The sequence below is a fragment of the Rhipicephalus microplus genome, chromosome 9 (assembly GCF_043290135.1).
Source record: "Rhipicephalus microplus isolate Deutch F79 chromosome 9, USDA_Rmic, whole genome shotgun sequence".
Taxonomy (NCBI): Eukaryota; Metazoa; Arthropoda; class Arachnida; order Ixodida; family Ixodidae; genus Rhipicephalus; species Rhipicephalus microplus.
Genome location: NC_134708.1, coordinates 4479282 through 4506913, shown reverse-complemented (window position 1 = coordinate 4506913; position 27632 = coordinate 4479282). Strand labels below are relative to the sequence as shown.

General features: G+C 44.1%; 1 protein-coding gene across 1 annotated transcript; it reads right to left on the bottom strand.

The window, feature by feature from the left end:
- Window positions 1-725: 725 nt before the first annotated feature.
- On the bottom strand, window positions 726-27605 carry eIF3i (eukaryotic translation initiation factor 3 subunit i). Its single transcript, XM_037415334.2, has 8 exons — window positions 27452-27605; window positions 19099-19279; window positions 15332-15397; window positions 11112-11261; window positions 9790-10028; window positions 7860-7949; window positions 5650-5816; window positions 726-838 (listed from the first exon to the last, which is right to left on the bottom strand). The coding sequence occupies exons 1-8, from the start codon at window positions 27452-27454 to the stop codon at window positions 757-759; spliced, it is 978 nt and encodes a 325-aa protein (XP_037271231.1). The 5' UTR covers window positions 27455-27605; the 3' UTR covers window positions 726-756.
- Between the last annotated feature and the right edge of the window lie 27 nt (window positions 27606-27632).

The following is a 27632-nucleotide window of genomic DNA, read 5'->3' as shown; positions in this document are numbered from 1 at the left end:
TACAAACAATTGAATAACTGATCATGATTTACCTCGGCGTCCCTCTAAATATTCGGGCCCTGTGATGAGGCCTACACAAAATTTCGCATTGAACTGAAAAAAAAAAAATTATATCATCACACTTGCACTTCACTCAGCAAGCCGATCGCTCCTTTTCTCTCTTCGTAAGCCTCCTCCTCCTTCCAAAATGCAAAAACAATGCTTTTTTTTCATGTGAGGGTTTCTGAGCTGCAAGAGTTTAAGAGCTGCCAAGGAGCAAGAAAAAAAAGTTCGCAATCAAAAGTTTTACCAAAGTAATTTTGCTTCCATTAGTTGTGATACATGCAGCAAAACAGGTGGCTGGATAACAAAATACACTGGAACTTCGCAGTAGGCACTTGACAATAATAAATTCTATTACTGTTGGAACTCTATACATCCGAAAGCAGCCCTGCGCATTTAAGCAATACCCAAAAAAGCAAGGATGCAAGTGCAACACACCAGTTGATTGGAAGATACTGTGTACTAAGCCTTATTTTGGACTGCAAGGCATCAACACTGATCTATAGCTTAAGAGAACTTCTTGCTGCAACAGGTGCTCTGTCCTGTCATCCTCTCTAGTGGTCGGTGTGTTTCTTGGAGCTAAAAGCAGTTGCTATAAAGAAAAGTGGTTGACAGTCTGGGCATTATGGTGCTAGCACACTTCGATTCGGCACACAATGGCACATTGAAACACAACAAATACATAGGTGATAAATTTTTTTTATTGGGCACGATTTAGACCTCAACTTGAAATTCGAAGTAAGATGGATCAAAGTAGTGGACTCGAACGTAACCATCTTCACCACCACTGCTGTAGCTGCAATGGAAAAAGAACAGAAGTGCTGTCGTCAATCTCTCATTATGTAGTATGCAGGCACCAAAGTCATGAAGTTGGACAAAAGCTGTTTACTGACCGTGGAAATATAATTCATGTGTTAAATAGATTCAGAAATGTACAAAGGTCATCAAAAATTCACAAGCTAAGTTGATGGCATGTGATAGCAGCCTGCAAACGCTTGATCACTCTGGTAAAAATTGCTCAGACTGCATGCACTGTCCAGAGGGAGAGAGAAAAAGGAGGGACTAAGGGAGGAGTCCTTAAGGGGAAACATGTGTCTATAGGATAGCTAATCTATTTTTGAACTGAATATGATAAGAGTTGGCATGTTTACTTAGTTTGTTCTCCTGATTTTAAAAATATAGTTATCTTTACTGTAGCTTCATTAGTTCATCAAATAATTAAGATAACCATTTCTATTGTTCTTTGCCACAATAAAAAATAACCACCAGTTAAAAGTTTATAAATGACATAGGGATTAACAGTAAAAAGCATAAGACACACAACATAGGAAGCACTTCTTTGATGGGGTCATTATTTCTTACATTACAGTACACTAAAATTCATAGCTCTGAATGTAGCGATGGTGTGGTCACACAAAAGCCTAATTTTAAAAACTTGCATCAAGAGAAATTAAAATCTGTTTCCTATGTTGTGTGCTGCAAACATATAGCTTCATGCTGCCAAAAGAATCCTTCTGCTATCTGTAATGGTTTCCAATATATTGCAGGAATGGTCATGCAGAGTGTACAAATTTGCCATTTTGAGAAAATCAAGAAAATAGAAATTCTAACTTTTTTTAACTGTAAAAATGCATGTACCTAGAATTACACAGTCATTCACATATATATTGGTACTAGAAAGCCTAAGAAGTGCAACGCTGCAAGCTGATCGAAAATTGAACAAATAATTCTCAAATTACAGCACAATAAAATTCATTGCATGTAACCAAGAACAAAAGCTGTTATACTAAAATAAAAAAAATTTAAAAGTGGACCTAGGATAGCTAGAGCTGTAATCATTTTTGCACAATGCAGCTAAGTGTGCAGAAAAAACAAAATTGGCTCTCAGCATTGTTTTTCGCATTGTGCAAAAATGATTACTGCTCTAGCTATCCTAGGTCCACTTTTACAGAATAAGCAAACAAGAAAAGTCAAAATCTGTGTTTCGAAAAAAATACTGTTAAAACTTTATTTCGCCGTTTCAACTGAAAAATATCATGGCACACACACTTTTAGTCAGTTAATATGCACCGGGCATGTAATCAGACTAATTTTTTGCATGAGCGTGTAGTTTCTTCAAGTCTTGCTGCAAGTTGCCACCGTGTGCTCGTCTGCTGACAAGGCCGCTCATCAGTTCGGTGACAGTACTGACGCAGATGTGCGACGAATGTGCAAGCGTCACCTGCGATCCGTCGAATGACACAGCGATGCTTTCTGGCTTGTCCAGAATAAGTTACACGTAAATGTGGTGAGCCGAACTTGTGCACTTGCTCATCAATTTTGAGGCTACATGAGTGCCGAGGTGTTAGTTTCCTTTTCCCGTAAGACTGCCACATTTTCGAGTGAAGACCGCGACATCCTTGCGAACATGTTAAAAGCAGTCTACCTGTTGCCGGTAGCCTCTATTGCAAACGGCGAGCACGTTCACCGCGAAGAGATTCATTTTCTGCTGTTTGTCGATGTGCTGCGTACTCTTCTCTGATGACCCGTCACAAGGTTCATGAACAAGTGAGGTCATTTCGTCAGGCGCAGGGGAACGGCGGCATCAGAGCGTTTAGCGATAATACTGCACTTCCATTTCGTCGCTGCAAAGATTGATATCTCTCGTACCTTCACTTCTGCTTTTTACTTGCCGTCCTCTTAACTGATGAGGCTGCAAAACACGGCCGCTTTCAGTGATGTTGTCGGCAACTGACGGGCTTGTACGTGAGCTAGGCCTACACAGGCGTCTCGGCAACCGCCGTTGACCGCCGCGAGTTCATTATCCTCCTTGTCCTGAGCCATAGCGAGGCTCTTCCTGAAGTTCACGGCGAATGGTCGCCACACCCACTTCACTAATTAGTGTGGCGCGAACTTCTTTACTGCAGCAGGCAGTCAACAGCATCACGACAAAATGGCGCATGTCCGTGCGTGTCACAATGGTGAAACAGACGCCGGAAATGCCACTTGGCCAATAGGATGCTTAGTTTTTGTCACCTGCCACAAGCAGCCAATAGAATCGCACGCTGGTGCTTCTTTATGACATGTTTTTGCTGGAAAATTAATGAGCAAGGTGAACAAGCAGTGGCAAGAAATTGAAGATGAAGAACGACCCTTTCAAACGAGACCAAGATGACCAAGATAGCTCGTGTGTACCGGCAACGGTTCAGCGCGGGAAAAGCGCGATTTTAGAGCCTCTTTGCGCTCACATTCATCTCACAAGAGTGTTATAAATTGATTTTGCGCCAGAAACTATGACGCGATAAAGAATCTTCTCAGATAAGTGTAAAAATAGGTACAGATTCCAAAAATGTCAGCTTCAGAAAGTCCATTATTCTGCGATTTTCAACCTTCTAGGGCCTGTGTCCCTCTTCCCTTAAGACTCAAGGGGAGCCCTGAATTTTGTTTGAATCATCAGTAGGGAAGAGTTCTTTACTGTTTCTCAGGACCGCAGCAACCTCATACACAGCTTTGATTGATTGTCAGTAAAAGATTTTAGGTGCCAGCGATCATATTGCTACTCATGATTATCCAGCATACATGGATAAGCAAGGGACGAAATGTGCTGTGCACCAGGACAGACGGACCCCTTCCCAATCTTAGTACATTTTCCCAACTGACATACATTCAGTGCAGTGAAAGTGACTTGGAAAGCATTTTGTACACGACAGACCGCGGTCGGCAAAAAGGGGCAGAAAGGCCTGAGCGTGTCTTACGAGGACATTCAAGAGAAGGCTTGATATGTTGTGAATAAATTGGAAATCACCCGCAGCGAAATTAAAATGATATTAGTTGATATTACTGATGATATTAGGTGAAACACCCACATAGATATGGTAACTAAAAAAAACCAGTAGAGCTTTATGGAGTCTGAGACGCAACCTGCGTAGTGGAACTTCTCAAATTAAAAACTTGGCATATACTACTCTAATATGCCCCATTATAGAATATGCTGAAAAAGTTTGGGGCTCTCACACGGCAACAAATTGACGCGAATTGGATCGAGTCCAACACCTTGCAGCTAGATGAATTTTTAACAAATATCGTCGTTGCTACTTCCCTATGGAACTGTGCCAAAATGCAAACTTTCCTGCCTTAAAAAAAAGGACAGCAGTGGAAAGATCAAAATTCCATTTCCTGATTCTCCATAATAAGATTAAGATTAATGGTTTCAGGCACAGGCACAGTATGTATATTGAAGCTCCACCGACGCGAGTCGACTCCCGTTAATTATAGCTATTTTCCTCGAGTAATTAAAGATAGAACATGCTGTCTGATTCGCTGGTTTCCTCTTCTTCCCTTGCTGCATTTCTAAATGAGCTCCATACACTTACCTATTCAAGTCATTCAGCGTTTTTGAACACTAATCATTAATGCCACACTGTGTACGAGTCAAGTGCATTTGCGATTTTCATTTTGTCTTCTTTTCGTTCTTAGACTATCTTTGTAGTGTGCAGCACCCTTCATCATGGTCGCGTGAATGTTTTTTATTGAGTGTATCGCTCATCCATTCCTTTAACAACCCTTGTAGGGTCAACAGTATTAATAAACAAGCAAACAAAAAAATCTAAGAAATGGGTGACTAATTTCATGAATCGTCACAGGCTCAGCCTAAGGCGGCGCACAACTATTTGTCAAAAGCCACTGGAGGAATATGACGAAAAAAAAAAAAGCCTTCTTGAACTTCGTCAGTGAACGGAAGGCAGAGCAAGCCTACACACTTGGCCAGATCGGCAACGTTGATCTATGTCTAGTTTGATATGCCAAGCAAACGAACTGTGTCAGCAAAAGGTGAGAGGCAAGTGTGCCTGATGGCTACTGGCAATGAGCACAACCGTTTTACAGTAATGCTGTGCTGCACCATTGACGGCCACAAGCTGCTTGCTATCTTTCATCGTTTTCAAGCAGAAGACGATGCCCAAGAAGAAATTCCCCACTAAAGTAATTGTTCACGACAATAAGAAGGGCTTTTTCACGAAGGAGACTCGGCTGGAATGGTTCCGCCTCGTCTGGCTCCAGCGCCCGGGAAGTCTTCTCAGGCCCAAAAGCATGTTTGTGCTGAACTCGTTCCAAGGGCACATCACGGAACACGTGAAGAAAACCATGGCCAACGCGGATTGCCAGTTGGCGATAATCCCGGGTGGCTTGATCCCTGTGCTACAGCTGCTCGACGTGGCACTCAACATGCCATTTAAGGACCGGGTGGCGGCCCTTTACAAAGACTGGATGGACCAGGACGACAAGCCCCAAATGCCAACGGGGCATGTCCGACGCTTCGTACGAGCTGCCAGACAGCATGGCGCGCGAAACTTTTGTGAAGTGCGCGATCACAACTGCCACATGAAGGCTTAAAGTTGTAGTTTGCTGGCAATAGATCTTTCGTTTTGTCAATGTGGTCAATTTTCTAAAATAGTTTACTTGCAGATTTTTTTTCCCCCCGATTTCGAGGTCAAAAGTTGGGGGGGTCGTCTTATATTCGGCAATATACGGTATCGAGAGTCTACTGTAAATATAAAAAGAAAGACACCAGCTGAGATCTAGATTTATCTAAAAGCAGGCCGACTAGATTAAAATAAATGTCAAGCGCACCTCTTGCCATCGGGGTGGAATGCAACACTGTTGATAGGACCGAAGTGATCCTTGACCCGGCCAAACTCTTCCTCGAAGATGAGGTGGAAGAAACGGGCGTCGAACTTTCCAGCCTTGACGGATGATGTTGTCACATCCATAGCCTCCTGACCACCCCCAAGCACCACCTGCCGGAAGAAAAAAGCATGATCTGACATCACATGTTGGTGATAATTAGTAATAATTGATGGAGTTTAACAGCCCCAAACCATCACGGGTCAGCAGTCGAGCACCGTAACCACCGCAGTGGGTGAATATCATGTTGGGAGCGAAATGCCAGTCTCCCAAGAAAAAGCCCTTTCATTCACAATCTGATAAAAGTAATTGTTGGGGTTTAACACCTTAAAACCACCACATGATTATGAAAGACACTGTAGTGAAGGGCTCCGGAAATTCCAAACATTTGGGGTTCTTTAACGTGCGCCTAAATCTAAGCCCGGGCCTCAAGCATTTTTGCGCTTCCATCAAAAATGCGGCCGCCACAGCCAGGATTTAATCCCACAACCTGCGTTCAGCAGCCGAGTGCCTTAGCCACTAGACAACCGTGGCAGGATCCATTCACAATCTGAATGAGGCAGCTGAAAGGTACCGACTGAATGCTACATGAAATATGCTTGCAGAACCGTCAAGCCAATTACATAAAATACTGCACGCGACCTCCAGCATATTTGTTCATGGGTCGCTTCATGCCAACTGTCCCAATTGTGACACCAAGGTTCAACTGTACTGCACAATTATTATCATTTTATTGATCACTCTTGAATTACCTAATCAAATGATAGTGTATGCAGTGCACCAATAACACAAATGGTAAGGTGCAAGAAAATTGGCTTAAAATAATGGAGAGCTGAGCAAGTTTGCATGTAAACAGACAAGAAAGAAGTCAGAACACCACAGACGCCCACTTCTTTCTCATGTCATTGTTCGCACGCCCTGTTTTTTAGAAGAAAAAAAATCTGGTTAATACGCCGTATTTACTCGCATAATGAACCCACCCCCCACCTTGGTCCTTGAAAAAAAGAAAAACAAATTTTTAATGTATCTGTTCATTTTATTTCTGTGTAATAGCAAGTGCCATGGACAATTGAAACAATGTTAAATCAAGCAATTATATCACAAAATAACGACACAACAAAAGTCAAAGCATAGTCTCGCAACCATGCTAAATAGTGGCGAGCAGCGCGAATCCGGATGACATCAATCAAAATTTAAAAGTCACGAATTTGCGGCAGAGCACCACCTGTCCAATGCAGGAGAAACCTTTTTGTTTATAGCACTACGCAAGCACAGCGGCATGATAAAAAAGCAAAAAAACAAATGAATGGCCTCCGAGACAGCACGCCTCCAACACACTATGCGCCCGACATCTCGCGCCCATGCAAAGCGCCCACTGCACTGACAAAATAATGATGCAACAAAAGTCAAAGCATAGTTTCGCAATTATGCTATACAGTTGTGAGCAGCACACACAAACATGAATGACATCAATAAAATTTTACTTTTGTGGCAGAGTGCCACCTGTCGAATGTAGGAGAAACCTCTTTGCTTATAGCACCATGCAAGCACAATGACATGAAAAGAAAGCAAGAAAAAAAAAAGTGCATGACCTTCGAGAAGGTGGGTCTCCGAAACACTACGCGCCTGCCATCTGGCAGGCTATGCAAAACGCCCACCGCATTGACAGCGCGCCGCCATCAGACGCTGCGTTGTCAATTTGTCGTAGTGAACTTAGTAGGAAACAGCTGCTGCACAGGGTGTGATCGGCCGGTACGCAAGCTACATGGCTGGTTTTAAACTTAAAAGTTGGTCGAGCATGCACTGGAGCATGAAAACAAAGCGGCTGTACGACACCTCGGCGTCGATCCATGCGCGTTCATTACGGGAGAAAACAAGAGCTTTGAGCTACAAAAAAATTTGTCGCGCATTTTGTGGGCCACAACAAGCAATATGGAAATGCAAAATTTTCGCTGTTATAACTCCCGTGACTTTTTTTTTCTCTTGCGTAATAAACTCTCTCCTCGAATTGGCGTCAACTTTTCTGAAAAAAAAAAAAAATGTAAGTTCATTATAAAAATAAATACGGTATTCCCAAGTTTTCAGCATTGAGGTTGATAAAAATGTGCTATAAGGTCTGTGTTCTTCTACTAATGAAGGAATGACACCAAACTTACGTGCTCTCTGATGGGAGAGATGGCAGCAGAGTTGACCGGTCGCTCAGTCTTGTAAGTTTTGAGGTGCTCCAGAGTGTCCGCATCAAACAGCTGCAGGCAAGAGCCACAAAAACTTCAGCACATGGCACATCATCTGAGAATGACTGTACAAAAGACTATCAGTAAACGAAAATCTCTTCAACAGAACTACTGCTCAACTCTTTCGTTATCGCACGAAAATGGTTATTTTTCAAAAGTCCTGGGAAGATCACTTTTGCCAGTTCATAAAGTACTTCAGCATGCATTGCAGCATACCAAATTTTGAGCAACGATATGCTATTTTTAAAAATATATTTTGTAGAGCCGCAAAAGTATATAAAAATGTGAAAAGTGCGTAAGTTTTGGTTGCCAGCCGATAAACAGTGAAATAAAAAACACTATATGTGCCAAAATATTTAAAACAAAACAAATTCAGAATATACATTTTGTAGAAAAATGACCCAGAAACAGATTAAGCAACATCAAGCAAGGTGCTGCTTGGTTGCTCAAGCCACGCAGTGAAGCAGTGCCTGGTTTTTCGTGAGACGCAAGTGAACTCGTACACATTTCTCAGTAAATTTTTTTATTTCTTGGCATAAGAGTCTCAAGGTGGTGTAATATAGATGGATGCCCATCATATGAATAATCCCTCTATTTATCAGTTGTCAAATGGACTTCGCTATTTCATCTAGAGTCATCTCTTTCCATGAGCCACCTCATTTCATTGAGGTTGGCATTCCTATACATGCATCCAGACATATTTCTTAGCATATTATACATCGTATTACAAAAAGAACAATATCACGTGCAGTTCTAAAATTTTTCGTGGTGCTTCGTAGCCATGGCCAAGATGTGCTTTGGGAACCTTCTAGTCATCAGGAAAAGGCCTACAGCCGGCGCCAGCACACCGCGTCCCAGCGAAGTGTGGACCTTGCACGTAATCAGAGTAGCTATAAGAATGTGCACAATACTCAGCAGCTACACGCTTGCAGCGGAGGAGACAACTTGAAGCCGTAAACAAACAAAGAACTCATAAACGGCTGTGGATGTCTCAGCCTGACCCAAAATATCGTCTCCATAAAGTTTGAGGCTGAGGTGCTGTCATCCTCGAACTCTAAGCTCGTCCTCACTTAATTCTGGTGAGGTTACAAGACAATTTCGTGTGGCGCATGTGTTTTGCGGTGCTGGTGTGCACCCGTGCGCCTGTGGCGACTACGCCATAGGAGCGACTAGTGACCCTATATGTGAACCTGTGTCTGATATATCGATACAAGCAAAACCAAAGCTGCTGGAAAGTGGCTGAAAAGGCCATCGTGACACTTCAAACATGTGGCAGACTACCGGGAATGTTTTTTGTAAGATACATTTTTCCCGACTTTTAGCAACAGCTGTCTATTGAATATCTGACATTAATTTCTGGCAATTATTACTGCTAAACACTATCAAATTGCGAAGCTGACATTTTAATTTAATATTTTTCTTGCAAAGGGTTTTTCATCACAGAACTTCGATGTTGCTGCAGAATAATCACGAAGGGCATGCACTTTTGCCAAGTTCGCCAGCCTAGTGGAGTTGTCCATCAATATATGCACATTGGTTCATGCAAAGATCTGTCAAAAACCACTATGTCGGCAAAAGGGGCAAATTCAAATTGATGCTGAAAGTTGAGTGGCTAGACGTCGATAGACAAATTTAACATACTAAAATCAACGATCCAAAGTGTAGATCACAGGTGATCGATTTGAATAAGAGTGGTAATGAAAAAGTTAAACGAAACCATGGCCTTTGAAATGTCTAACCTTCTGTTCCTCTTTGAAAGAACAATCTGCCTTAAACTGAATTAGCACTTCCTTGTATTGCTAAGTTCAGTCAATCGTGTTGCTGATTGATAACAGCTCTTGTAGGCACTTGCCTTGGAGGTGGTGTCCTTGGAGGCTGTGATGAAGAAGCTCTGGTCCTTGGAATACTGCAGGTCATTGATGGTCAGACTGTGGCCCTTGACCTGGTTCAGCTGCATGCCTGATTTGATGTCCCAGGTGGCCAGTGTGCCATCCTCATGGGCAGACAGGATACCGTCGTCATAGTGCCACCACAGGGCACTGGTCACTTTGCTCTGGTTCACTGGAATCACCATGGCCGAGTCTTGGCCCTCTGCATCAAAGCACGGAGGAAAACCTCGTGATTTCATATGGGAGTTCAATAAAGTAGTCCCAAAACAAAGTTTTCAATACTAGACAGCTTGTGAAATACATTGTGTGGACATTTCCTGAAAATAATAAGACAGACCTTGCACTAAACCACACAAACCTCGAAACGATGAAACGTGACAATTCTGAAGACGAATCTGTTTGCTTCTAGGTTGTTTAGCTAGGTTGTTATTAGGCTTTATATACTAGGGGGTTCAGGCCCGTTGCCAGAAATCTTTTTCAGGGGGTGGGGGGTCTTGAAAAAACACCTATTTTCATTATTTATCATTGTAAAACACATCAGAATTCGATGGAGGAAGAAATGCATGTAAACACATGCAAAGTAGAGTGCCTACACTTTGTTGGAGTTTCAAAAATCAACCAGACGTGCGCACTCTCTCCCGCAATGCTGTGCATGGCAAATGCGTCTGTTTCATGGCCTCGCAAGATCGGCTGTGTTTACCAACAAACCACACTCGGTTCTGCCTCCCTGCAAAACTGAAACTGGAAATAAAAGCTATAAAAGCACCTCCATAAAGTTAGGTATCGTATGCTCAAGCAGATGACATTTTCAGCCATCATAAGTGGGTGAATGGCTATTCATTCCAACCAAAAAATATATATCTAACAACATAAAATTTCACACACTACTTTATTGGTGGGTCCAAATATCCCACCATTTTTGTTGTTATGCCAAGGCATCAAAAGGCTAATTCTAACCAAGCAAAGTGTTCTAGAGAAAAAAAAAAGCATGTAAGAGGCCAAAAGAAATAGGTAGCTCTGGCAAAGTCCAATGCAACTAGAATTCAGAACTTCATATGGCATTTTGATCGGTTGGGACATATAATCCCTGAAGCGAGCTTAGTAGCGAGCACCTCAACAATAATAATTTTGTATGCTGCCAAGTCATCTCTCAGATAAAACCAGCATTACAAAGCTTTTTACAAATGATAATGAGATTAGGGTGCAAGTATAATTGAAATTACAACTGCTGTGTTGCACCTTGTGCAACTATAATAAGCAGAGAACATTTTCTGGATACACTCACCCATCTGTCGTCGGTCAGCCATGTCGACAATGTGTATCTCGCAGAAACGTCCCATGGCCTTGTCTGTGCTGTACATTAACATGCGGCCACTGAACGAGAACATGCATGTCCTCACTGCCGTTGCTGTGTCAATTGTGTTGATGTTCACTCCTGTGCGTAAAAGTAGCTGCATTATTATACAGTCCAGGAAGCCAATAAAAAGGTGAATATCTTTACATATTAATCACTACAACAATGTCACCAACAACACTTCGAGAACATGCATGCTGGTTTGTCACACGCCAAAACCACAATACGTTTAAGAGGCATGTTGCAATAGAGGGCCCCAAATATTTTTGCCATCTGGAGTTTTTCAATGTAGAGCTGTGCGAATAACAAAATTTTCGTAGTGAAGCCAATTTGAATACCAAGTGCAAATTGAACCTAACTTTTTCAAATAGTTATCAAATATTTGTTTAATATTCTTCGAATATTTGAAGCAAAATTACAGAAAAAGAGTTAAAGAAAAATTAAAGAAAAAGAGCCTGACTACGTCCACTGCAGGACAAAGGCCTCTCCCATGTTCCGCCACTTAACCCGGTCCTGTGCCTGCTGCTGCCAATTTGTACCCGCAAACTTCATAATCTCATCTGACCACCTAACCTTCTGTCTCCCCCTAACCTGCTTGCCTTCTCTGGGAATCCAGTTAGTTACTCTTAATGACCAGCGGTTATCCTGTCTACGCGCTACATGCTCGGCCCATGTCCATTTCTTTTTCTTGATTTCAGCTGTGATATCCTTAACCCCCGTTTGTTCCCTAATCCACTCTGCTCTCTTCTTGTCTCTTAAGGTTACACCTACCATTTTTCTTTCCATTGCTCGCTGCGTCGTCCTCAATTTAGGCTGAACCCTCTTGTGTAAGTCTCCAGGTTTCTGCTCCGTAGCTAAGTACCAGCAAGATACAGCTGTTATATACCTTCCTCTTGAGGGATAGTGGCAATCTACCTGTCATAATTCGAGAGTGCTTGCCAAATGTGCTCCACCCAATTCTTATTCTTCTAGTTACTTCAGTCTCATGGTTAGGCTCCGCGGTTGTTACCTGCCCCAAGTAGACATAGTCTTTTACAACTTGAAGTGCACTATTACCTATCTCGAAGCGCTGCTCTTTTTTGAGGTTGTTGTACATTAGTTTCGTTTTCTGCAGATTAATTTTAAGACCCACCTTTCTGCTCTCCTTGTCTAACTCCGTAATCATGAGTTGCAATTCGTCCCCTGAGTTACTCAGCAATGCAATGTCATCGGCGAAGCACAGGTTACTAAGGTACTCTCCATTAACTCTTATCCCTAACTGTTCCCATTCTAGGGTTCTGAAAACCTCCTGTAAGCACGCGGTGAATAGCATTGGAGAGATTGTGTCCCTCTGCCTTACACCCTTCTTGATTGGTATTCTGTTGCTTTCTTTATGAAGCACTATGGTAGCAGTTGATCCCCTGTAGATTTCTTCCAGGATGTTTATATATGCTTCATCGACACCCTAATTCCCCAGTGTCTGCGGCAGCATAAATTGAAAAACAGCTTCGCCACAATGCGATAGTGTAATGGGGTGAAGCATATATAAAAATCTGAAGGCACTACTGTTAATCAGACGTTAACAGTATTTGCCAAATTCTAATAGTAAAATTTCAAACCTAATCAAATAGTAAACACTATTCAAAACATGTTCCAAAGTTTGATTAATCACGCACTCCTGCTTTAATGTGCACCTGAGTTTAAGGGGGCAGACTGCTCTTTGGGACCAAAAAGTGACAAAAAAAATCATTTTTTAAAATTGACATATTTGGTATCTGCAAGTATTTTGCTATCTCTCTGCAAATTTTTGCACACCAGGAAGTGATAAATTTTTTTTAATGTGATTCTAACTGTTCAGAGTCTTGGTGCTGTTAACATGCAGAACCTGCAAAAAAAAAGGGGGAACCAACTTCGAGGCCTCTTCGTAATTTGTCGGCGCCTGTGTTAGAAGCTCTGCTACGAATTTATGAGCACTTTTATGAGGATTGCTAAACATGCAAACCATGATTGTTGCTTTTTGAAGAAGCTGTGTGTTTTCAGTTATGCCCCTGACACACGGGCCCCCCGAAGTCCTTTAGACAAGGGGACATCTTTCGGAAAGGCGTTTGGGCGCAGTGACACACGACAAAGGAGTAACTCCTTTCCGGCAAAGATCCTTTTCGCAAAAGCAGATCCCGCATCTACTTTTCTGGCAGGAAGGGAGTACTCTCGCATACAGTGTGCATAATTTATCAATAGAAGAAAACGTGTCGCAACACTGCGGTGCCCTGTCAGTATTTTTTTGCACCGAGAAAATGTTTTCATTTTCAGCAGCAGTGCGATTTGTTGAAAAGTGAAGGCCTATAGTCTGTCCATACTCTCAAACGCCTGAATTACGTCACTAGCGCGATCATGTTAGGGTTGGCAGCGACAGTTGCTGTGTCGGTGACGTAGTATCTTGTAACAGTGGAGTCGGCTCGGTCGGTGAAGAAAAAAACCGCGCGTCCAGTGGACTGAAAAGGAGACCTGGGCACTGATAAAGCTATGGGAGGGCCATTTGGACGCCTTGCAAGGGCAAAAGCACAGCGGTGGAGTGTACCAGGCGATTGCCAAGAGCCTCACCGACGCCGGTATTCCCCGTACACGGGCGCAAATTCACAGCAAAATTGCCTTCGCAGCGTTTAGCTCATTTTCGATGGAGCCGAGGGCGACAAGAGTCAGGCCCACCTCAACTGTTGCTTTATCTCTGTCTCTGCGCTGAGACATCTCAGGACCACGATGAAACGCGGCACGCCGTCACTGACCCAGCTGGACGCAGCCATGTAAAAAGCACGACAAAAAACAAAAACAGCAACACACCGACTGTTCATAGTTGCCAGACGAACTTAAGTTGCTGCTAAAAACGCAAAAAAGCGAAAGAAAATTACAGGTATGCTATTTATAAGCCACCAGACAATAAAAAAAAAACGGTTTGATGCTCCGGCGTCGCTGAATGTGATGTACATGCGCAGATTCTTTTTAATATTTCCAATCTTGCTGCTTCTACGAACAGCGCCATTTTTTCTCCAGCGTTCTTCTGAGGCACTGCCTAAAGCAGTAGTCCGGTGACGTGTGTCATCAGCGCCACTCCTTTCTGCAAATGGTCCCCTTAGGCGACAAAAGGGGTTTACTTCAAAGTGTCACGGGTATTATTTCCATTTTTCTCAAAAAAGTAAATTTACAACTGTTCAATTTCGAGGCTTCAATATCTCTGCAGCTGGGGCAGGTGCAACAATAATTCTTTTTGCGATGGAAACCTGTATGTGTGTAGGGTGTAAGTATGGGAGCAGAACTTAGAGAACAAGCCTCTTTAATTATTTACTCATCAAAATTTTAGCACAATTCCAACTGCTTTTGAAAATGGATAGTTCATTTTGCTGTAAAATGATAAAGGCTTAAAAACAAAAAACTTGCATTATTTCAATCTATAGTCATTAGTCTATGTTAGGATATTTTAAATAACACTTTTAATTAAGCACTCTTTTTTTCTATGGTGGCATTAAACAATAGGGGGTGAACTTAAGTTATCTCAGCAATAAGATGAGTTACAGAAAAACTAATTAAACATTTGAAATCAGCAGAAAAAACTGCACAATTCTGTGTAGTTTGATCAAGATCACTGAAGAAATAAACAAAAAATGTCTAGGAGTAGTCTGCCCCCTTAAATACATATAGCATTTCTATTATAAGCGACTGCCAGGATCAAGACCGAAGCCTTCAGGTCAGCAGCTGGGCCCATACAACACCGCAGTGGCTGATATTTCATTGCCTCATTAACCAAACTACCTTATAAAACTAAGAACTGACCCAGATATACATACTCTTGTACAGACTCTAGGGTGCAGTTGTCAATTTCATTTTCACCCTGGGCCTCGGAACTTTACCTTAGTCTTCAGCATATAGAGCCCAACACAGATGAATACACACACATAAATGTAACCCTCAGCTCAATACTTTCATAGACAAAATTTTCAAGCTTGTTTCACTAAGGTGGTTGGTGGGTCATAAGGCATTTGCAAAGAGACAATTGTCAGGACACCAGAGGTAAATTGATTGTTTTTGGAAATAATATAAAGGACACCAGTCACACCAGCAAATTAACTTGCTGCAAATGATATTTCACAAGCATTCTTGTAAACAAGCATCATTTTTACCTCTCTCCAAGTCCCAGACGCGGCAAGTGTTGTCACCAGCACCTGAGATTACCTTTGTGGAGTCCCCTACTAGGAGCTGAGGAAACCACGCAGTAGGGTTTGAACAACTTTACTACAGTAATACCTCGTTAACTCCAATTCTCAAAAACCAGGGACAATTTTGAGATAAGCAAAGATGCGCTAAAAGCCGGGGAAAAATGAGTGCTTTTCAGAAAAATCACTACTAATTACCTGCTCCTATGCGGCAGTTTCTAATCTTATCGTGCAGGTTTAAAATAGAAAAAAATAACGTACAAGATACTATAAACGGCTTGGTTTTGCCGCACTGCCATTTTATTTTATATATTAAAACTGTATCCCTCACTTGAGGGTCATTACAGGGAGGAATATAAACACAAGACAAAAACAATACACAATGACAAAACAGACATTACGTTTCATGTTGCCGGTAGCAGAGAAAAACTGCCTAGTGCTCGTCTGCTTTGCGGTCGTACTCGGGCTTAGGAAGACGTTCTCCAGCTGCTTGATTCATCACATATCTTCCCCGCCACTGCACTCGACCTTATTTTGAAACAAGCGCAGCAAATTTCTCATCTCAGTTGGTCATTGCCGTCATCTTCGCCATCTCCTGCGTTAGCCACATGCTGCTCACACAGCGCATACTCCAGAAAAGTCACGTCATTTTCGGCGGCATTGTTACCTGTAAGCTTGATCACCTCTTCCCAATGTCTCTGCTGAAATTCATCCAGCACTGCCGAAAGCGTAGACAAAGGGATGCCGAACTCCTGCGCGATGCATGATTTCGTTTGGCCTCCTTTACCCACTTCCTTAACTAGGGCAACCTTTTTTTGAACACTAGCGACTTGCACTGCCTCAACACCATGCTTGCCGCACTCACCCTAAGCTGCCGCTCCTCACACTGAATGAAAAATCCTTACCACTCGGTTTGCGCAGATTAACGAAATCACACCTCAGAGAGAATCATGTGCACTGCACAAAGCGAACCAGACAAACTACGCCAAGCGTGGGCAGAGGGCCTCCCTGCTCAGCACATGTATCACATGACGTGCCACAAACTTGCTAGACAAAGTTGATATGTCACTGGGCTGAGACTTTGTGTTTGCGGAAAGCATCGACGTAGTGGCAGGCGCGGCTGATTAAGACAAAAAATTGGCGGACTTCAGGAGCGGCAGCATCGCGCGAATCTTGTGAAATGGTCCGGCAGTAGAATTTTTGTTCCACTCCCATTCAAAATTTCGAGTTATCCACAATCCGACCCAAAAATACTTCGAGATAAAAAGGAAAATAAACATGGGACATACAGAAAAATGTTTGGTGCCGCAGAAAATTTCGACTTAGCCAATTTTTCGAGATATGCGAGTTTGAGTTAATGAGGTATTACTGCATACGATGATAGGCACATTACTGACATGCATGCACACATGAACAGAAAAAGCAGCTCATGCACAGCGATTGCAAAGCTGCTAACAAGCCTGCAAACGTGACTGCCCTGTACTTCCAAATGTTTACATTATGCATTTTAGGGATCTGCTATGAAGGCCGACTCAACAGAAGATAGTTTCAGAAAAATGCTCATGTGGTCTTGCCAGATAACAAAGCTAAAAAGAATCTAAGAATAACAGAGAGCTGAGCTAGTTGGTAGGGACAGTAAAGAAAAAAAAATTATTTTCCGTGCGGAGACGCCACCTTCCGGCACCATGACGGTGTCTACTGGTGCTACGTAGTTTCTAATCGGTAAAAATACACTGTCATCTACGGCTGCTATAGATCTAACATAACACCAAGTTTCAGGAAATTTCATTGAGCCCATGTCACAAAACTTAAAACTGAAACTCGAAGCTTGATTTTCTGCGCTAACTTATAATAGAGTTTCCACAGAGCAGCTCACAGATCTAAACCAAGCCATTGCTTCACTTTACTGTCCCTTCAAAGAGCACCCAAGCACTATACAAGAAAAAAAAACCAAGACACCACAGTATTAGTGGTGTGTTGACTTCCCTGTTGTTTCTGTGTTTGCACACCCTATCTAGTTAACTAGAAAGAATGATTAACCTTAACTAACTAAAGCAATCCTGAGTGATGGACTGAGCAGTAATTATGGTTAGTGGTTTACCGTATTTACTCGCATAATGAACGCACTTTTTATGTCAAAAAATTGGAGCCAAGTTGGGGGGGTGCATTTGTTACGCGGGTTAAATTCATGAAAACTTTTTCGGGAGAAGAAAAAAACGTGGTAATGCAAAAAAAAAGTTAGGTCGCTTAGCCGTTCGGAATTTACATGCGTACACTGTTTAGAAACAGCTTCTTTGTTGCACTTCACTCATTTCGGAGGTTGATGGCACTATATTCTGCAAGCTGTCCCAGGACCGCCCACGCACACCATAAAAATGCTTTGCAGCTACCTTTTCTCCCAGTCGTTTAACCATGACAGTGGTATCTGCTTCTGATCTCGAGGGGCGCCCAAGAGCTTGCACTCACGAGGAAACCGAGAATGAAGGGACAGTTAGAGTGAAGAAAAAAGAAAGTAGGCTAAAAAATGGAGGGGGTTGCAGGAAGCCACCAACTTGGGTTGGGGCGGGCAGTTTGGTGACCTTCGCTGGTTGTGTGCTTATCAGCTGTGATGTCTCTGCACTTGCACCACTGGTGCGGCAGATAGAAAGAAAAGCAAGAGGCACGCGACAACGGGAGAAGGGGGGCAGAGGGAGCGAGCCAGCCAAGATGGTTGAGGGAGGTTGGCAAAGTAGTAAAAAACGGAAGAAATCCAATGGGTGAGGAGGTGCCAGGTGTCTGTTAGCGGGAATGCAGCGGATGAATGTAGGGTGCGCATTTATTACGCGAGGGGGAAACAAATACAAATTTTGATGACTAAAGTTGGGGTGCGTTTATTATGTGAGTGCGTTCATTGCGCCAGTAAATAGGGTAGTTTATGGGGTCAACATCCCCAAGAAAAACTTAGGCTATGAGGGATGCCACAGTGAAGGGCTCTGGATATTTTACACTATCTGGTGTTTTTGAACGTGCTGTACAATTATGGTGCTCATTCGGTCATATGAATGCCATGACGATCGCCTGAAAACAATGGGACAGCTAGTGAGCTCAATTTTCAGCTTTCACACTGCATATAATTTCTTGCTGTTGGTGGCGATTGTGTGTTAAGCTCAATTACAACATAACACAATGTTTCATACACTGTGCTTTCTTTCTTGTCGGGCACAAAGTCGCACTAGTTGCTTCGATGGCTAACTTCCGTGCAACATAGAGTTTTCTAAGAATACATTAGAGGAAACTCTGGCGCTAGTGCCTTCAAGAGTTGAAACGCATGGCACTTCAGCCAACATGGGAATGGTGGGTAGTACACGGATTTGCATAAACTTGCTCTGTCTAAACTCTGTTTGGCTCCGCGTGGCATGCAGCCACTTTGTCACGAGACGAAAATGAGAAAATGTTCAGCAGTTCCAATTCACTACCTTTACTTTTTAGGTTCACCAATTCAAGTTTTTTTGCGAGGTTTACAATGATCCATTTTTTTATTCCCGCCAAATGCAACAACAATAAACGAAGCCACAGGTACATTTGAAGTCGCAAGCAGGAAGACTAGGCAAATATGTGTACTACACATCATTTCCATGGTGGCTGAACGGTCGCAGCACCAGAATTCTCTCGGTAATTTTGAGAAATCCTCCTTCGTCCAAGATGTCACTCCTCATTGCCATAAACATAGTGAAACGAAAGTTGTTCAAGGATACAGTTGACATCAATGCACCAGACGGCACCGGCATGGCCAAGAAAGTTGCCCAGGCGCTCCCCGTTGAGCGAGTAGTACACATTGGGTGAGTGATCCTTGGCACAGGAGAACAGCAAGTCTCCCTCACGATTATACTTGATTTGCGTGATTGCCCTCTCGTGGCCATGCAGCATGAGTGGCTTCTGCAATTGAAACAATTCAAAACTAAGTCCAGTCCAAGAACAGCATAATATGGCCGACACCGTAGTGAAATACAGAAAAATGCTGATCATGTGGGGCTATTGAACTCTTCAACCACCAACCCCCGAGCTGTACTCATCGCACAAGTTTGTACTAATACTGCCAATGTGTCACACTCGTCTGGCTTTTTCTGCCGCCAAAGACGTGTCACGACTGGAATTGCTTAGCTTGCAATTTTCAATTCTAGATGATGATAGTTGTCTACTTGAAACTGCATTTCATAAAACTGCTGATTGGTCAAGTTGGTTCACGGTAAGATAGATTTACCATCACTAGAACACTAGAAGCACTTAGCAGCACTGTGTGTGTTCCTTCTCATGCATTTCATGCGTGTTTTAAGCCTGGCAACAGTCATTTCATAATGTTGCTTCACAAGAAGAACCTTGAAAGAGCACAGAAAGCAGCATTAGTGAAGACATGGAATTTGCACCAGAAAGCAACTTGGACGTAGTTTGGGCCGGGGTATTGCTTCACATGACGACGAGGCTGTGTGTGGAAGCATAAGCATATGCTTCAAAATCTACCACACAGTGAGCGACAAGCAATCATGACAGCTTATGTTAAGACGAACGTCTGGGCATCTTACAGCGTGTTACTGTGCACTGAATTAAAGCAACACTAAAGGCAAGTATAGACGGTTTTGGTGTCCGTAAACAAACTGGACTCTCACCGAACGGCCTACCCCAGCAGACTTCTGGTGCGGCACTTCCGGCAATGCTTTTTCAAGGTCCCGGCAGTGTTTTTGTGGTGTTTGACTTTGCTGCTCTATTATTTCTCGAGCATTTCTTAGGATGTGTTTGGAGCAACGTCTAGCGGCTACATTAAGGGGCTTGACGTAGCGCACAGCTCGCGTGTCCGACGGGCGCCTTGCAGAATACACATCGTGGCTTTCCGATGAGCGCGGCCCCCTGCTCCGTGTGGCCTACCCCGAGAGTGGTCGCGCCTATACAAACAGAAAATACATGAAATGTCGGAGACATTTGTCAGAGAACTTCATTGAGCCAGTTGGTTCTGCATGCACGCCGACGATGTGGATGCGCTTTAATGTCACAGACGGGAAATTAACAGCGCACACCTGTTTTTTCCCTGTCCGCGTATTCAAAGCGCACTCACACTGTCGACATGCAGGAGAAGAGTTGCTCAATTCAAAGTGAATTTGTTCAATTCAGCTTTCGTCTGAGCACACAACCTCAGGACAAAATGCTTACTTATGCGTCTGTGTCACACCGCACTTTTTAAAGAGATCAATGGCGATCAGAATCGCTCGCAATCTGACGTGTTCGTGTGATTGAGAAATTATAAATTGTACTGATGTGATAAGAACTGTGGCTGCAGGGTCATACGAACAATTATGGTTTACTAGAGAGTAAGCTATTCGTGAACCAAACCTTTAAGTCGAACCTACCTAAATATACAGTCTATGTTCAAACCCAAAATATAAATTAGCTTGAATGCGGCGATGTTCATTAGCAACAGAAATACAGGCGATGAGTCATATTTGCTCATACAGATGAGAGCCCACTCAACGGCACCACTTAAAGAAAAACTAATGCAACGACAACAAAACGTGGACATCACGACGTACATGTTGTGCAGCGATTCATGTTAAACGCGGCTACTTTGTGTCTTGTGTTGTGTAGAACAGTACACATCATTGATATCGCTCAAACTATAAAATGAACAGCTTTGCAATGACTTTTCAGTGTTAGCTTTCACGTTTTGCTACCCATTTCAGGCGCCAGTACACTTGTTTGCCACGGGTAGAAAAAGACAGAAACTGGTGTGTTCCCGATAACTGGGGGCCTTCGACTAGTCTAACGTCTGAGTATTGCCTCAGTGCCATTAGCCTGCGCTGAGCTTCACATTGCCTTTGATGAAGTGGGCAGAACAGACCTACGTACGATTAGTGGGAATCCAGTTTTTTTTACATTATCGCTGCAATGCAGGCGCTCTTTCTATCGCTCTTTCTATCTAGAAAACAACGTTTTAACTAGCATATAAAATTAATTCAGGCATGTAGACTGCATTCTGACTTGACACAGCTGTGCTCAAGTTGCGAGCGCTTTACCGGAATAATTTTATGTGCATATACCATCTGAACACAAGCAACCGTGGCCAGCAACAAACGCTAAAACCACGCAAGAACAGCTAAACCCGAAGTTTTCAGGGATGATTTTCTGGTGAACGCACATTGTTGCTAGAGACCGGTAGGCTCTAGCAAAACACTTTATTAAGTCGCCGTTCATTGTTTAAAAGTGGTCCAGAGATCTCATAGTGTTATTTTAGTGCCAAGGAAGAGCTTATTTTGAAATAAAATCACATTTTAGTGGCCCGCATCGGGTTAGCACACTTCAAATTACTACTCAAGTGGACCTACTCGGACCACTCTTGCTACGCACAACGTTGAACGGTTTTACTGCGCAGTCGCCAACACTAGTAGACAGAACGAAAGCATTGGGAGCCACAGCAGCAACAACGACCATCGATCAATTTCCTGCCAATGGCTCCGACATGGCAGACATGTTTGGTTCAACTGCACCTTGGTAGGTGGCATGACCTGCCCAGTGTAACCACGCGAAAATTACATTTTTGAACCACTCGTGCCATGCCATTTCCCATAGTAACGTCCAGCGGTTCTTTTTTTCCATGAATTAAACAGAAACAAACAAGCAGCATTTTATTGCATTGATGCATGGAAGGTTCCTTATTTAGTGCAGCTATATCAATTACTAGTGATTAATTGCAGGCAGTTCATCTGACGTCATCGGTATCATTTTGAGAATGTCCTACTGCGACACATGTATTCTTCTGCGTTTACCTTAACTTCTCAGTAAGTAGGGCACTGCTGTTGATAATATTTGTCGTTTTAGACGTCATAAATTGTGCTTTCACTCAGACGCAAGTTGTTATTTGACTTTAGTGTCCCTTTAAGTAAATACTTCTGACTTTCAGTATGTTCTGATTGATTGATTTGTGGGGTTTAACGTCCCAAAACCACCATGAGAGACACCGTAGTGGAGGGCTCCAGAAATTTCGACCACCTGGGGTTCTTGCATCCAAATCTGAGCACACGGGCCTACAGCATTTTCGCCTCCATCAAACATGCAGCCGCCGCAGTCGGGATTCGGCTGCGGGTCAGCAGCCGAGTAACTTAGTTAATAGACCGTCACGGCGGGGCAATACGATATGGTCCATTACCATGACATCTATTGATGTAAAGTAGTTTTTTTTTTTACTTCTGTTTCTGAACACAAATCAGTGATGTAATATACTTTGAGAATTAAAATTGCAAGGAAGAGGTTTGTGATGCAGGGTTCTTGTTGCTGATTTGTTTTTCTCCCGGGCTGAGCCTCAGAGAGTCTTGTTAATAAGGACAAAGCCGTTCGGTTTTCAAGAAACACACAAAAAGTTTAATTGAAAAGTAAAAAGGCAAAGATTCCTCACAAAACAAAACACTTAATAAACAGTTGACTGGACATGACGAAACACATCTGTAAACACCCAACAAGAACGTTCAAAGTCAGTAACCAAACCTAACGTTCGAAAGGGGCTGAGTGATGGGAGTAGCGCAAGATATCTGTTCGGTCTCACCCACACGCTGAATTCCGCCGACGATGAGCAAACCGGAACGCGGTGATTCCGGCTTCAGGACGCGGGCAGGACGGGGATGAAGGAACGCTGGCTGCTGACGACACGTCGAGAAACCAGGCCGGAACGTGGTGGCTCTGGCTTTAGGAGTGTGGACCCGTCTGTGACGAGAGAACGCAGGCTGGTGGTGACGCGTCAGAGAACCAGGGTCGACCTAGTCAAGCAGCTGGGCGCACAGCTCGGGCCCGGAGCCCGACGGCTGTAGCTCGCCTGCCGGAACCAAAGTCCGCAGGCCCTGGAAAGGAGTTCAGGACCGGATGGCCACGGTCCTTTGGAGCGGGAACACGACGGCAGGAGGCCCCGGCCGGTTGAAGACCTGCAGGCTCGGGTCCTACGCCCGACGGCCCATCTTCAGCGCCCGGTCCGGTGACGACCTTCCGCTTGCCCCGTCTTCTTCGAACTCCCCTTGCTCTGGTCTGCTCAGGCTCCTGCTTCAGCTCTGGCCCACTTGTCTCGTTCTCATTGGAGATACTGCTGTCTCGTGGTGTCAAGCCATTGGGCCTTGAAATCTCCGTGTTCGCTGCCCATTGGATGTTTTACCTTTTGTTTACTTCACGTCCTGCCACGCATCCTCGTGCTCGACGCTCTTTAACGTCGTCATTCTTGTTTAAGCAGCCCCGCACGTGCACTCTGGTATTTCTCCTTTTGTTTTTTTTTTTTTCCGTGACGCGCACTTTTCGAAGGCGCGCACTTTGAACGCGCACCACACATCACATACGCCCCCCTTTCATTCAAGTTTTTTTTTTTTTTTTAGAAAAAAAAACTGCCGATGAGTGCGCGTTCTGCACTACGTCACAATTACACCACATATTTGCACCACGCAGTTCAACACATCACACCGATGGCACCACACTGCTTCTTCGTTGACATGTCTCACGTCGAAACACCGAGTCCACAGAACGTAACATTCAACCAACAACAATAAGAAAAGTTTTTTTTTTTTTTCGAGAAGAAAAAAAAAACTGCCGTTGAGTGCACGTTTCGCACTGCACCACAATTTACCCACATATGTCCGCCACACAGTTCACTGCATTGCCCAAAGGTCCACATTCACTAACCTCAAAATACGCAAGAAGTGAGAAAAAGTATGGACACATCTAGCGGATTGTGAAAATCCCCAAATTAGTAGTACACCACCCCTTTTTTTTTTTTTTATCATATATACCCTATCATCTCAAAAACTATACATCATGTTAATGTTACATTGCATGTAACTTCTTCAAATATTTACAAGCAACACCCTTCCATGGTCCGCAAGCAAGATCCAAAAGAAACCAGCGGGAAATCGAATTTGACGCTTAAGTTATAGCGTCCCGTACAAGACGTTTAACTGCTCTAACCATTTGACAAGAGTAAGGAATCGGAAGCCAGTGGAAGAATTCTCGACCGTAAGCTCGTATGAACCTAAAGCTGTGTATCACCAGGTTCCCAACCTCGAAATCACAAGCATACACGCTGGAATGTCTGTATGCCAGTCGGAGGCGTTGCCTCCAGGCGCACCAGTACAACCACGCCTGAATCATTTCATCCTTCCCACGAACGCCTTGCTTGAGCTCGTAAGCCGCTAATCGTTGAGACATCTTAACAGAAGCGACCTCTTCAACCGCAGATGCCAAAGAGCACCAGTCGGCGTCCTTCCTCGTACAATAACCTGCTGGACCATTACTGCCTTCTGGTTCACTTTCCATCCCTTCAGCTTTCTGTATTGCTTGTTCATCAATACTTTCAACCCTTCTGCCTGGGTCATCGTGATTACCCTCATTGTCACATATAGCTGACCTACATCGCAACTCTACTCTCTGTTCTTCAACAAGTGCTTTTGCATTTTGCTCCAATATTCTTCTAAAAGCATCATCTACAATTTCCCGAGAACACAAGCCATCTCTCTGTATGGGCAAGTTATAATCATGGTGAAAAACCATGTCCGTAGCGTCTGTTGCTATCTCCAGTGGCCCAAAACAATAGGTAGCTGCTACATCAGAGCTTTCATTATGGCATTCGCCGGCATTACCTAGGAGACCTTTTATTGCTCCTTCAGCGGAGCTATTCAGAGGCAATCCTACCTCTGAATAAAGTGCGCTTGACCTCTCACAGGTTTCAAAATACCCTTTACTCTGAATGGAACGTTCTTGTTCCATGCTCACGAAGCATTCCTGCGCTTCAATAAGCTTATCGAGTCTCCTAGTCTTTTGACTGTTTACCTCCCTGTCATACTCTTTCAGAGTTTCTTTCTCTAGCGAAAGGTCATGACGAGGTACAGGGTCAGTCTCACGTAAATTCAAATCGCTCCCGATGTAACTGCTTTCAGAGCACACCTCATCCACTGGTTGACTACTCTGGCTCTCAGACCACGTATATTCAGCGTTTTCCCTCTCAAGCCACTGCTGCAAATCCTCATATTCTAGTTCCAACAGTCTCTTCTTTTCGCGCATCTCTATCTCGAGCAGCCTTTTCTTTTCACGCATTTCTAGCTCAAGCTGCTCCTTCTTAGCGCGTGTCTCTCGCTCGAGCTTCTCTCTCCTAGCCCGTGTTTCTCGCTCGAACTCCTCTCTTTTAGCGTGTGTTTGCAATGCAATCTGCTGCTTTTTAGCGTCACATATCGCAGCCCGTTCCTCACGCTCCCTCTCCATCCGCTCCGCGTACCATACTCTAAACTCCGCTCCCGTCAGTCCCATTTTATCCGCCAACTCAATTAACTCCCACGTGTTCGTCATCGTGTTAACCGCGTCAAAAAAATCTACTGGAAAAACAAACGACTTTGTCCTGTCGCGGACGCCAATTTGTGATGCAGGGTTCTTGTTGCTGATTTGTTTTTCTCCCGGGCTGAGCCTCAGAGAGTCTTGTTAATAAGGACAAAGCCGTTCGGTTTTCAAGAAACACACAAAAAGTTTAATTGAAAAGTAAAAAGGCAAAGATTCCTCACAAAACAAAACACTTAATAAACAGTTGACTGGACATGACGAAACACATCTGTAAACACCCAACAAGAACGTTCAAAGTCAGTAACCAAACCTAACGTTCGAAAGGGGCTGAGTGATGGGAGTAGCGCAAGATATCTGTTCGGTCTCACCCACACGCTGAATTCCGCCGACGATGAGCAAACCGGAACGCGGTGATTCCGGCTTCAGGACGCGGGCAGGACGGGGATGAAGGAACGCTGGCTGCTGACGACACGTCGAGAAACCAGGCCGGAACGTGGTGGCTCTGGCTTTAGGAGTGTGGACCCGTCTGTGACGAGAGAACGCAGGCTGGTGGTGACGCGTCAGAGAACCAGGGTCGACCTAGTCAAGCAGCTGGGCGCACAGCTCGGGCCCGGAGCCCGACGGCTGTAGCTCGCCTGCCGGAACCAAAGTCCGCAGGCCCTGGAAAGGAGTTCAGGACCGGATGGCCACGGTCCTTTGGAGCGGGAACACGACGGCAGGAGGCCCCGGCCGGTTGAAGACCTGCAGGCTCGGGTCCTACGCCCGACGGCCCATCTTCAGCGCCCGGTCCGGTGACGACCTTCCGCTTGCCCCGTCTTCTTCGAACTCCCCTTGCTCTGGTCTGCTCAGGCTCCTGCTTCAGCTCTGGCCCACTTGTCTCGTTCTCATTGGAGATACTGCTGTCTCGTGGTGTCAAGCCATTGGGCCTTGAAATCTCCGTGTTCGCTGCCCATTGGATGTTTTACCTTTTGTTTACTTCACGTCCTGCCACGCATCCTCGTGCTCGACGCTCTTTAACGTCGTCATTCTTGTTTAAGCAGCCCCGCACGTGCACTCTGGTATTTCTCCTTTTGTTTTTTTTTTTTCCGTGACGCGCACTTTTCGAAGGCGCGCACTTTGAACGCGCACCACACATCACAAGGTTATGACAGCTTCTAAAAAGTTGGCTATTTTGGTTCGGTTTTCGGAAGTTAAATTGGGGGTTAAAGCGTTGACAAGCACGGGCGTGCTGGAGCGATCGGACGCGTGGCTCCGGCCGCAGCTGCAACCAACTACGATTCATGCTTGCATTATAGTACAAGGACCTGACATACGGCACGACTGCGTTTGGTACCGTCACGGTGACGGTCTTCGAATATCTGTGAAAAAAAAAAAAAAACTACGGCCTAAGCGACTAGACATGTGTTTCGCTCCATAAAATTGCGGACGCATTGGGCATGAATTGACCCCACACTCGTGTGGTTCGCAGTGTAATAATCACCCCCCCCCCCCCCCTCAAGTAGCAACAAATCTTCGCAGTGCAGGTCCTTCAGCGGTGATCAAATACGATGGAGTCAGTTGCCTAAAAGAGGGTATATCATAACTACGCCACTAGATAGGCTGCCCTTAGACAAGCATTTTGGTGTGTCAGCGCAGAAGCTAGTCGGGAACATAAAACAGGTCCTGGACAGCAGAAATCTACGAGATAAAATATCCCTACATCTATTCAGTACTGCTTCGCTAGCGTGCTTGCTTTAGAGAAGATACACACGAGTCAAGACTTACCATACTGATGATGAAAAATTACGGACACCACGTTTTCGGCAAGCTGTCCGGTTCTAATGGAATGGCACGGAGGAAGGAAAAGGTGTGGAATGGCTTCTAGTTGTCTAGTGGCTTCAGCTTGTTTGGTCTTGAATTGACTTTGTTTTTTCCTTATCTGAAACAAAAATCTAAAATCAACTTC

Bases quoted from the DNA above. Each gene is read 5' to 3' on its own strand.
- eIF3i (XM_037415334.2), bottom strand. The intron at 10,029-11,111 runs GTGAGTGTATCC...GCTTTGATGCAG, and splicing joins GGCTGACCGACGACAGATGG to AGGGCCAAGACTCGGCCATG. The intron at 5,817-7,859 runs GTAAGTTTGGTG...TTCTTCCGGCAG, and splicing joins TCTCTCCCATCAGAGAGCAC to GTGGTGCTTGGGGGTGGTCA.